The sequence below is a fragment of the Theobroma cacao genome, chromosome 10, assembly GCF_053813885.1.
Source record: "Theobroma cacao isolate CCN51 chromosome 10, ASM5381388v1, whole genome shotgun sequence".
Taxonomy (NCBI): Eukaryota; Viridiplantae; Streptophyta; class Magnoliopsida; order Malvales; family Malvaceae; genus Theobroma; species Theobroma cacao.
In genome coordinates this window covers 16,709,525-16,722,654 of record NC_142648.1, presented here as the reverse complement: position 1 = coordinate 16,722,654, position 13,130 = coordinate 16,709,525, and the positions used below count along the sequence as shown (strand labels likewise).

Sequence of the window (13,130 nt, the reverse complement as noted above, 5' to 3'; positions counted from 1 at the left end):
TGTGCGAAGTAATAATAAATAGGAAAACATTAGGAAGGAGTGGCCAAAGAACCTACCAAACAAAGTTATAAAGGATTGCGGAGAATGCAAATAAGTAAAATAAAAACATTAGAATTGAAATGAGAAAATGAAAAGAAAAAGACATGGAACAAAACGGATAGAGCAATTGCAACAAAGATTAATAAACCAATAAATGTTACTTTACACTCAAATTTTCCTCCTAATGTTCAGTGGATGATAACGTATAAAGCTATTGAAAAGAATAGCGATATTTTACATAATGAAAAATAAATAAGAAAGAAAAATCATACAAAGAAATCTAAATATATACTATCATTAGGCTTTAAATATAAACTTATAGGATTAGTAATAATAATATAACAATAAATTTGTAAAATAATTATATCAAAAATAAATTATCAATGTGTATGAAGTGCTAAAAATAAATTCTAAACTTTCAAGTACCATAAAACAGCAAAGTATTTTCTGTGATTGTTTGACAATGTGTTTTTTTTTTTATTTTGAATTTGTTCGGGAAATGAATGTTTAATTTTCATCTATGATCCAAATAGCTATAAGAAATATCGTTCAAATTGTCAAGAGAAAAAAAGACCAACTAATAAAACATCAAATGAAGTAAACCAAAATTGAGCCAAATCAATATGTAAACTTCATATCTACATTCATTATTTGTCATAGAAAACTTCAATGGCATAAAAGGACAATATGATAATAGAAACAAAACACAATAATTTTATATCATTTAAACAAAAACTTAAATAGAAAGTACAATAAAAAACAAATTTGAATTTTGATGCAATAATAGTCAGATTTAATAATAGTTAATGAAATACCCCATACTTTGATATGGTGATAAATAAAATTGATCGAATGCATATTGAGGTCAATTAAAATGTTTAGAAGTGATAAAAGACGAAAGGAGTAGTTTAGGATAAAATGTTTCGCAAGTGAGAAAATAATAATAATTTTATCAGAGGAGAATTTGTGAGATAAAAGGCGATTTGGAAGTCAAGTGAGGCATAATAAGGTATTTTGGGTACCAAAGAGACAAGATAAAATTTTTAGAATAAAATAATATTTTATTAATAAAATATTATTAAAATATTAATATTTAGCCGGATGTCGAAGTCAATCAAGAAGAAAGATCATATGGTTGATCCAAGTGGGGGAGAAGATGACAAGCTCGACTCTATAAAAATATTTATCATGACATACATGTGATGGATAGTATGTTTGCATGCTAGGAGAGTTCCGAAAAATTTACAAAAGTCGGTATTGTACCTAGAGGTACAATAAAGTTGATTTAAGCCTCGAACTAGATCAAATAGAGAATTCACGATGAAATTAAGAATTTTAAAGTCTCAGAATGGTTTAATATGGTGATTCGGAGTTCGAGGATCAATTTGGAGTCAAACCGGAATTTTCGCTATCTAGGGGCAAAATGGTCATTTGCCACTTGGGGACAAAATGGAAATTTTAGAAAAGATTTTTTTGGCCCCATTTGACTTATTGGAGTAAGATTTGAGGTTTAAAAGTGAAAAATTTTAATTACGGTATAATTTGGAGTAAAAGGGTAAAATGGTAATTTTACCACCCCAGGGGTAAAATTGTAATTTTCCACCACCAGGACATTTTCCAGCACATGGTCTTCATTTATCCTCATTTTGACCATTGACTAATTGTGTGGTGGAGATAAAAAGGATTAAAATTTTAAAATTTTAAAAACGAGCCAATGACATGATGCCATGTGTCATACCTTTATTAATTTATTATTTTCCTTTTTAAAAGGCATAAAATCAGCCCATCTTCCACCCCATGGCCGGCCAAACCAGCAAGAAGAGAGAGAAAATAAAAACAAAACCCTAGAGAGAGAAAATCAAAGAAAAAGTGTGAATTTTCAAGGAAATTAAGTGAAAAAGGTGAGATTTTTTCTATTAAGCTTGAGTTTTCTTATTCCCAAGCATTTCTCTTTATTTTTCATGATTAAATTACATGTTTTCATGATGAATTCAATTCTGAAAAAATGGGTTAGGAGAGAGAAAGTTGTTGGATTTATTTGATTTTAATTTATGTTAGTGTTTTTAGTTAGTTTAGCATATTTAGAAACAAAACAACAAGAAAAGAATTTATTTTCTCCCCCAACCATTAATGGCTGAATTTACCATGTAGTGAGTGAGGATGAGTTTGATTTTATTCTAGGAGAATTTGTCACGACCCGGAACCTCCCTCAGGCCCATGACAATCGCCGCGACGTCCCGATTGACACTCATTATCCGGAATGCCAACCGGAACCCCGCAAGGCTTACATATCAGTTTCTTTCCTTTCTTGTGAGCAATCATTGTTAGATATCGAGTCTTTAGAGAATATATACTATTTTAGATAAAAAACAATCAAAATAAAATTTTCGCCACATAGGGGTATTTTGGTCATTTTTTTCTCAAAAATTTCAAAACTGGCTAAAACGTAATATACAAGTACAAAATACATAATTCATATTCAAAATGAGTTTAAAAGTCTAAAATCTTCATTTAAAATGAAATTACGATTATTTGAATAAAAAAAGAAAATAAAAGAAATATTAAGGGAAATATTCTATTTTCTTATAAAACAATATTTATAAAGTTATACGTGAATAATTTTTATAGCGTAAAAGCTAAATAAATTTATACATACTGAAATACAGTAAGCCAAAATATTTAATTTAATTTACAATAACCAGAGGGCCCCCGAATAAACAAAAGTAAAGAGGACTGTGAACCTACGGTTTGGAAAATGCAGATCCAATAGTAGTCCTCGATGAGATCAGCTATTTACAGTCTATACTGAACCTGAAATGGGTGGAAAGGAGTTGGGTGAGATTTTGCAATCCCAATGAGTAAACAGACATTATCATAAATATCTAAAGGCGAGTAAAATGGAGGCAAGTTTAAACAATAAATTTCAACCCATTTCATAATGTTTTCAATTTATTTCTTAAACCATAAAATATTTGTAATTTACCAAAACAATTGTTAAGGCTTATGTCTTTTATAAAAACAAGGCTCAAGCCAAAACTAATCCTCGGGGATACCTTGGCCGAGGCATCTAACCGAGTCCGCCAAGGGTGTTAAAATATTCACACGTGAAACACATTTTTATTTTTAAAACCAGCCGTTCCTTGGCGTTGGCCGAGTTACACATTCACGTGGGGGTTCGACGTGAAGTGAACTCTAATACTACCCCAGGAGTTACCCTCCTCGCCTCTACAACCGGAGTAACTATATAACTGGGTTTACCGTGCCCCTCTAATAGGCAGTCCACGGAAACCCGTCACTGCAGTGACTAACCCACCAATTTTAATAAAATTTCGACAGTATAACGTGGCTTTTATTTATTTATCCAGCCTGCATAGTAAAACAACTTACATAAATTTCCCAATGCATTCACAAAATATAGCCACATATACTCATTTCGCATAAGCCATTCCTAGGAAAATATATATTTTTCAAGTCAATTTGTAGCCTCCAATTACTCAATTTCATAATCAATACAATATATTTTTATTTGTCACATTTATTCCTAAAACATCAAAAATCCCGTTTTAATCTCGTTCTCATTTCATAAAATACATAAAGGGCATTTAAAATAAACTCTAGATAATTTACAATAATAATAAGTTTACTCACCGTTTGTACAAACTAAAAGCTTTCTAAGCACCCCGATCACTACTTGTCGGGTACGACTTCTTTGCCTTTTCCGGAAGGCTCTTCTCCTAGACACATTACAAAAATTTACACAATTCATCACATTGATGCTAAATCACTATATAATTAACTTAAATCCTATACTAATGCATGGTATGAAATGCAATAGCCTAAAACGACTTAAATGCGGTATTAACCTATTTTTGGCACTTTGCCCGATAAATTGCTAACGCGCTCCATTTTAGCTCTAAATCATCCCATTCTCTCTCCAACATTTCTAACCATTAAATATCAGCCAATAACCTTCTAAAAACAACAAAATCAGCTCACTCCCTTCCTTGGAAAATTCGACCAAAAATGGGACATTAACTCGGTAAATTTTCTACTTTGTTTTTCTATCACGTTTAATCGTTTTTCATCATTTCTCTTCATTTTCCTTAGAATAAAATCAATTCATCATCATTGTACAGCATTGAGCATTCAGCCAAGAGTGGGTATTGTGAAAATTTACTGATTTCTTGCCCAATTTAATTTCTAAACACATTTAACTAACTAAAACTATCAATTTAACTAAAAATCAAAACCTAAAAATTTCAATTTCTCTCTCCTAGAATTTCGTCCAGCCCTTGATATCACTTTTTGATCTCTCTCCTCAAGCATGCTAAATGGAAATAAAGGCATAGGAAAGGTAGAAATCAAGCTAAAATCGAAAAACTTACCGTTAGACGCGTAAACGGTCGAAAACCGTGAATTTCTCTTTGAATTTTCTTGTTTCTCTTTGGTTTTTCTTTTCTTCTTCCTTTCCTCTCTATTTCCTCTGTTTTTCTTCCTTATGGCCGGCCAGCACTCAAAATTTGGGTTTAAATGGCTGACTTTTCATTAAAATAATATTATTTCATTAAAAAAATGCCATGTGTCACTTTCCCATTGGCCCATTTTTAAAATTTCATCCATTTGTTTCCAAATTTTCACCATACACTTGTCTCATATATTCATAGCTTAGATAAAATTCTCAGACTCATCCAAAGTCTCGGTGGAGTAATTTTTACAATTTACACTTTTACCCCCGTAAAAGTCAAAAATTACATTTTTGCCCCAAAAATTGAAAAATTGCCCATAGACATATTTTTCATCCCTTATACTCATACCATTCTCCAATTTGTCAAATTTGATCAAAATTCTCTCAAAATCTCAAATTTTGTCCATGGGTGGCAAAATTACGATTTTGCCCCTACACTCCAAAAATCACCAGAATTAAACTTTTTCACTTCCTATCATTAAATTATACTCCAAATAGTTAATCTTGGTAAAAAATTTCACTCCATGATCAAATTATTATCTTAGGTGGCAAAATGACGATTTTGCCCTTGAATATCAAAATTTCTAATTTTACCCCAAATGAACCCTCGAACTCCGAACAATCATTTTTAGTCATTCCTGGACTATAAAATATTAAATTTCATCCTACAATTCCTATTTGAACTAGTTCGAGGTTAAATCAACTCAAGTGTACCGTTAGGTACGATATCGGGTTTCGTCTTTTCTTATGTGCTTTCCTAGCATAATAACATGCTACTCAGTGCATGTATGTCATGACATGTATTTATAGGGTTGGGTTTTACAATTCTACCCCCCTTAAAATAAAATTTTGACCTCAAAATTTCACTTACCAGATTCGACAAATAGATGCGGGTATTGGTTCCTCATCTGATGCTCTACTTCCCATGTCATTTCCTCCATTCGAGCATTTTTCCACAATACTTTGACCATTGAAATACTCTTGTTTCTCAGTACTCGATCCTTTCGATCCAAGATACTCACAGGTTGTACCTCGAACTTCAAATCGTCATGCAACTCGATCGAAGGTGCTTCGAGGACGTGAGAGGGATCTGGTACATATTTCTTAAGCATGGAGACATGGAAAACGTTGTGGATCCGATCTAACTCCGGAGGTAATTCTAACCGATAAGCCACTGGTCCAATCCTTTCAATGATTCGGAATGGTCCAATATATCTCGGGTTAAGCTTTCCCCTCTTCGCAAATCGAATCACACCTTTTATTATCCAATAAAACACCATAATTTATCATGATAGTATAATCAATAAGATTTAATACTTCAAAGTATTCAAATTATTACCTTTCCAAGGAGAAACCTTAAGAAAAACTTTATCATCGATCTCAAACTCCAAGTCTTTTCTCCGTTTATCTGCATAGCTCTTCTGCCTATCCTGGGCTACCTTTAGCCTCTCTCGTATAACCTTGATCTTGTCATTAGTTAGCTCGATCAATTCCACACTCACTAACTTTCTTTCACCCACTTCATCCCAACAAAGTGGAGTACGACATTTCCTTCCATATAAAGCTTCGTATGGTGCCATACCAATGCTAGACTGAAAGCTATTGTTGTAAGCAAATTCCACCAATGGCAAATGTCTGTCCCAACTCCCAATAAAGTCAATGACACAAGCCCGTAACATATCCTCCAAGGTCTGGATAGTCCTTTCTGACTGACCATCCGTCTGTGGGTGAAAAGCAGTGCTAAATTTTAATTTGGTTCCGAGAGCTTCTTGAAATTTCGGCCAGAATCGAGAAGTGAATCGAGGATCTCGGTCTGACACTATAGAAACGGGAACTCCATGTAGCCTCACAATCTCATCTATATAGAGCTGAGCCAGCTTCTCAATAGATTATGTACTATGGACAGCTAAAAAGTGAGCGGACTTAGTCAACCGATCTACGATCACCCAAATCGCATCCTTTCCCCTCTGTGTCCGCGGCAATCCCAAAACAAAATCCATAGTTACATGCTCCCATTTCCACTTGGGAACAGGTAAAGACTGAAGTGTACCTGCTGGCCTCTGATGCTCCGCCTTAACTTGCTGACATACGAGACACTTTGCTACGAATTCTGCTACGTCTCGCTTCATACCCGGCCACCAATAATTCTCCCTGATAGTCCTATACATCTTGGTGCTTCCGGGATGTAATGCATAAGCAGATGAATGAGCTTCTTCCATGATCGCCTGTCTCAACTGGTTTCCCTCAGGAACACAAACTCGATCTTTAAACATCAAGACGTTATCCTCTCCAAATCTGAACTCACTGACTCCCCCATCGGTCAGTTTTTGAATTTCTTTTCTTAACTCATCATCAGACCTCTGAATGTCCTTGATCTGATTAAGTAACGAAGGTCGCACAATGAAGTTTGCCAATAAGGATCCATCCTCACCATTTCTCAACTGGACCCCAAGAGATTTCATCTCTATTAATGCTGGAAAATAACAACTGTGAAGCGCTGCTAAAGACGATGAAGACTTACAACTTAAGGCATCAGCTACAACGTTCGCCTTTCCCGGATGATAGTCTATCACCAAGTCATAATCTTTTATCAACTCCAACCATCGCCTTTGCCTCAAATTAAGCTCTTTTTGGGTGAGCAAATATTTTAAACTCTTATGATCCGTAAATATCCGACAATGCTCACCATACAAGTAATGCCTCCAGATTTTTAAAGCAAACACCACTGCTGCTAACTCTAAATCATGGGTAGGGTAATTTGCTTCATGCCTCTTTAGCTGTCTAGAAGCATAAGCCACAACTTTTTCATCCTGCATCAATACGCACCCCAACCCCAACTTTGAGGCATCACTATATACTACAAATCCCTTACCATTAACAGGAAGTGTTAAAACGGGAGCGGAGGTTAACCGGTTCTTTAGCTCCTGAAATCGATTCTCACAAACATCATCCCACACAAACTTAACTCCCTTACGAGTTAGACGGGTCAAAGGAGCTGCTATTAAGGAAAACCCCTGAACAAACCTCCGATAATAACCGGCTAATCCGAGGAAACTACGAATCTCCGTCACTGTCTTAGGTTGCTCCCATTGTAAAATTGCCTCTACTTTCTTAGGATCAACATATATTCCAGTTCTCGATACTACGTGTCCCAAGAATACCACTTCCTGTAACCAAAACTCACACTTCGAAAACTTTGCATACAATTGTCTTTCCCTCAAAGTTTGTAATACTATACGCAAGTGGGCAGCGTGCTCATCATTATCTCTCGAGTAAACCAGTATGTCATCAATGAACGCAATAACAAACTTGTCCAGGTAAGGGTGGAACACCCTATTCATGAGATCCATAAAAGCTGTCGGTGCGTTAGTTAACCCGAAAGGCATGACCAAGAACTCATAATGACCGTACCGAGTCCTGAACGCTGTCTTGGGTACATTTTGTTCTTTAATCCTCAACTGATGATACCCAGACCTTAGATCAACCTTGGAAAACACTGTAGCTCCCTGTAATTGATCGAAAAGATCATCAATCCTCGGTAACGGATACTTGTTCTTAATGGTCATTCTGTTAAGCTGTCGGTAATCGATGCATAACCGAAGTGTACCGTCTTTCTCTTTCACAAATAAAACCGGTGCTCCCCATGGAGATATACTAGGGCGTATAAAACCCTTGTCCACCAACTCTTGCAATTGTACTTTCAACTCCTTCAACTCTGCTGGAGCCATTCTATATGGAGGGATAGAAATAGGTGCGGTACCTGGAAGTAAATCAATAGGGAACTCAAGCTCTCGATCAGGAGGTAGTCCCGGTAAATCATCAGGAAATACATCAGAAAACTCACTTACTATCGGGACATCCTCTAACTTAGGTTCCCCCTTTGAAGTATCAATTACGTATGCCAAATAAGTCGGATACCCTTTCTGCACTAATTTTGAAGCTTTGATGGCCTAGATTACACAGGACGGTAATACTCAACGTTTCCCTACAAACACAATCTCTGCTCCCTCCGAATTTTGGAGAATAACTTCCTTTCGGAAACAATCCACGTTCGCCCGATGTGCAGTTAACCAGTCCATACCCAATATTAGATCAAAATCCAAGATCTCTAGAGGAATTAAGTCACCCCTAAATTCTTCCTCGCCTACCCTTACCCCACAGTCTCTATAACAACTATTTCTAACTAGCTTTTCTCCTAAAGGGGTGTGAATTACAATTTCTTCCTCTAATGGTGACAAGTTTCTATCAGCAATTGATGCAAATGTGGTGCTCACATAAGACCTATCTGAGCCAGAATCTATCAAAACATAAGCATCTTTATCAAATAAAGACATAGTACCTGTCACTGCTCCAGGTCGGACTTGTGCCTCATCTTCCGTCACAGCGAAAACTCTTGTCGAGGTACGAGTCTGTGGTCTCGAAGGTGGATGTGCCGGGGTATTACTCTCCACACCGGACCGTATGGCCACTCCCTGTCTCGGTGGCAACCCAGAAGAATCTCTCCTCTGTATATCAGTGCGAGCTGGTGAAGATGATGCAACTACCGTGGCTCGTCCTAACCGTGGGCAATTACTCCTAATATGACCCGTTTGTCCACATTGGAAACATCTTGTTGGCTCTCTACATAGCCCACTATGATAATTCCCACAATTTCTGCATCTGTCAGAACCTCCAAAACTCTTCCCAGAACCAGTCATAGCAGATCTGCTAAACCTCGAAGGTCTCTGTTGTGATGGTGGAAATGGAGGTCGAGGAGATGTCACGGAAACAGAAGTAGTACTCCCTGAAATCGCTGAGTCCTTGCCTCTTTTTACTGACTGACTATAAGACATACCAGGATTCCTCCTTTTTGCAAACTCAGTCCGAATCCTCCTATTCTCAGTCGCGAGCTTCTCAGCTCGTAAAGCCATCTGTACCACCTCCTTATGCGGCTCCCTACCAGTCACTGTCATCCGCTCTCTAATCTCATTACGGAGCCCTTCCTCGAAATAACTGGCCTGATCCTGCTCAGATTTCACCAGATCTGGCACATATAACATTAACTCGTTAAAACGAGTCTCGTACTCCTCTACAGTTAGATTTCCCTGTTTCAAACTCAGAAATTCTCTCTTCTTTTCTTTCTGATGGAAATAAGTGAAATACTGACCATCGAATTCCCTGAGAAAATCAGACCATGTCTGAGGAGTAGCGGAACGGGACTTCACCGAATTCCACCAAGTACGAGCCCTCTTCTCTAATAATCTCGTAGCCACCATCAGCTTCATGTCGTCGTCTAATCTCATATCAGAGAGAGTCTCTGAAACCTGATTAATCCAGTCCTTTGCCACAGTGGCATCCAACTCACCCGTGAAAGATACACAACCCAATTGCCTAGCCTCCTTCAGCTTCTTGGAAATGGATACATCCTGTACTGGTGGTGGAACTAAAGGAGTAGTTGGAGGCACTACAGGTGGAACTTGACCAGTCTGAGCTTGACCAGCCATTGCTGCAAAAAAAGCTGCCAATGCTTGTGCTGCCTCAGTAGGCATGGCGGGAATACCCGTAGGTGGCTGAGGAGATGGAGGATGTGGAGGACTATCGGCCTGCTCAGCAGCAGGTGCTGCCCGAATGGTAGATGCAGCTGATTCCTCCTCTACTGTATTTGGCTGATGACGTTGGGAACGACCTTTTTCCCTCCCAACCGATCTAGTGAGAGGTGGACGTCCGCATCTAGGAGGCATTGTAATCTATAAAAAATACGAGCAAGTTTAGGTAACCTTAGGCTCTATATGCAGATGCATGCATTCTATTCAACCTAACCTAACTTAACTTAATCCGGGGCCACACTGATATTGTAAATTTTTAAAACAACTTCAAAACTAAAAACTTTGATCTTTAAAACCATAAGCTCTGATACCAATCGAATTGTCACGACCCGAAACCTCCCTCAGGCCCATGACAATCGCCGCGACGTCCCGATTGACACTCATTATCCGGAATGCCAACCGGAACCCCGCAAGGCTTACATATCAGTTTCTTTCCTTTCTTGTGAGCAATCATTGTTAGATATCGAGTCTTTAGAGAATATATACTATTTTAGATCAAAAACAATCAAAATAAAATTTTCGCCACATAGGGGTATTTTGGTCATTTTTTTCTCAAAAATTTCAAAACTGGCTAAAACGTAATATACAAGTACAAAATACATAATTCATATTCAAAATGAGTTTAAAAGTCTAAAATCTTCATTTAAAACGAAATTACGATTATTTGAATAAAAAAAGAAAATAAAAGAAATATTAAGGGAAATATTCTATTTTCTTATAAAACAATATTTATAAAGTTATACGTGAATAATTTTTATAGCGTAAAAGCTAAATAAATTTATACATACTGAAATACAGTAAGCCAAAATATTTAATTTAATTTACAATAACCAGAGGGCCCCCGAATAAACAAAAGTAAAGAGGACTGTGAACCTACGATTTGGAAAATGCAGATCCAATAGTAGTCCTCGATGAGATCAGCTATTTACAGTCTATACTGAACCTGAAATGGGTGGAAAGGAGTTGGGTGAGATTTTGCAATCCCAATGAGTAATCAGACATTATCATAAATATCTAAAGGCGAGTAAAATGGAGGCAAGTTTAAACAATAAATTTCAACCCATTTCATAATGTTTTCAATTTATTTCTTAAACCATAAAATATTTGTAATTTACCAAAACAATTGTTAAGGCTTATGTCTTTTATAAAAACAAGGCTCAAGCCAAAACTAATCCTCGGGGATACCTTGGCCGAGGCATCTAACCGAGTCCGCCAAGGGTGTTAAAATATTCACACGTGAAACACATTTTTATTTTTAAAACCAGCCGTTCCTTGGCGTTGGCCGAGTTACACATTCACGTGGGGGTTCGACGTGAAGTGAACTCTAATACTACCCCAGGAGTTACCCTCCTCGCCTCTACAACCGGAGTAACTATATAACTGGGTTTACCGTGCCCCTCTAATAGGCAGTCCACGGAAACCCGTCACTGCAGTGACTAACCCACCAATTTTAATAAAATTTCGACAGTATAACGTGGCTTTTATTTATTTATCCAGCCTGCATAGTAAAACAACTTACATAAATTTCCCAATGCATTCACAAAATATAGCCACATATACTCATTTCGCATAAGCCATTCCTAGGAAAATATATATTTTTCAAGTCAATTTGTAGCCTCCAATTACTCAATTTCATAATCAATACAATATATTTTTATTTGTCACATTTATTCCTAAAACATCAAAAATCCCGTTTTAATCTCGTTCTCATTTCATAAAATACATAAAGGGCATTTAAAATAAACTCTAGATAATTTACAATAATAATAAGTTTACTCACCGTTTGTACAAACTAAAAGCTTTCTAAGCACCCCGATCACTACTTGTCGGGTACGACTTCTTTGCCTTTTCCGGAAGGCTCTTCTCCTAGACACATTACAAAAATTTACACAATTCATCACATTGATGCTAAATCACTATATAATTAACTTAAATCCTATACTAATGCATGGTATGAAATGCAATAGCCTAAAACGACTTAAATGCGGTATTAACCTATTTTTGGCACTTTGCCCGATAAATTGCTAACGCGCTCCATTTTAGCTCTAAATCATCCCATTCTCTCTCCAACATTTCTAACCATTAAATATCAGCCAATAACCTTCTAAAAACAACAAAATCAGCTCACTCCCTTCCTTGGAAAATTCGACCAAAAATGGGACATTAACTCGGTAAATTTTCTACTTTGTTTTTCTATCACGTTTAATCGTTTTTCATCATTTCTCTTCATTTTCCTTAGAATAAAATCAATTCATCATCATTGTACAGCATTGAGCATTCAGCCAAGAGTGGGTATTGTGAAAATTTACTGATTTCTTGCCCAATTTAATTTCTAAACACATTTAACTAACTAAAACTATCAATTTAACTAAAAATCAAAACCTAAAAATTTCAATTTCTCTCTCCTAGAATTTCGTCCAGCCCTTGATATCACTTTTTGATCTCTCTCCTCAAGCATGCTAAATGGAAATAAAGGCATAGGAAAGGTAGAAATCAAGCTAAAATCGAAAAACTTACCGTTAGACGCGTAAACGGTCGAAAACCGTGAATTTCTCTTTGAATTTTCTTGTTTCTCTTTGGTTTTTCTTTTCTTCTTCCTTTCCTCTCTATTTCCACTGTTTTTCTTCCTTATGGCCGGCCAGCACTCAAAATTTGGGTTTAAATGGCTGACTTTTCATTAAAATAATATTATTTCATTAAAAAAATGCCATGTGTCACTTTCCCATTGGCCCATTTTTAAAATTTCATCCATTTGTTTCCAAATTTTCACCATACACTTGTCTCATATATTCATAGCTTAGATAAAATTCTCAGACTCATCCAAAGTCTCGGTGGAGTAATTTTTACAATTTACACTTTTACCCCCGTAAAAGTCAAAAATTACATTTTTGCCCCAAAAATTGAAAAATTGCCCATAGACATATTTTTCATCCCTTATACTCATACCATTCTCCAATTTGTCAAATTTGATCAAAATTCTCTCAAAATCTCAAATTTTGTCCATGGGTGGCAAAATTACGATTTTGCCCCTACACTCCAAA

The 13,130-nt window shown here is 36.4% G+C and overlaps 1 protein-coding gene across 1 annotated transcript; it reads right to left on the bottom strand.

Annotated features, from left to right (window-relative positions):
• Positions 1–2,746: 2,746 nt before the first annotated feature.
• Positions 2,747–10,048, bottom strand: LOC148760380 (uncharacterized). The gene is made up of 3 exons (XM_088802659.1): positions 8,844–10,048; positions 3,688–3,773; positions 2,747–2,850 (listed from the first exon to the last, which is right to left on the bottom strand). Exons 1-2 carry the CDS (start codon positions 10,030–10,032, stop codon positions 3,727–3,729), a joined length of 1,236 nt encoding a protein of 411 aa, XP_088658785.1. The 5' UTR covers positions 10,033–10,048; the 3' UTR covers positions 2,747–2,850; positions 3,688–3,726.
• Between the last annotated feature and the right edge of the window lie 3,082 nt (positions 10,049–13,130).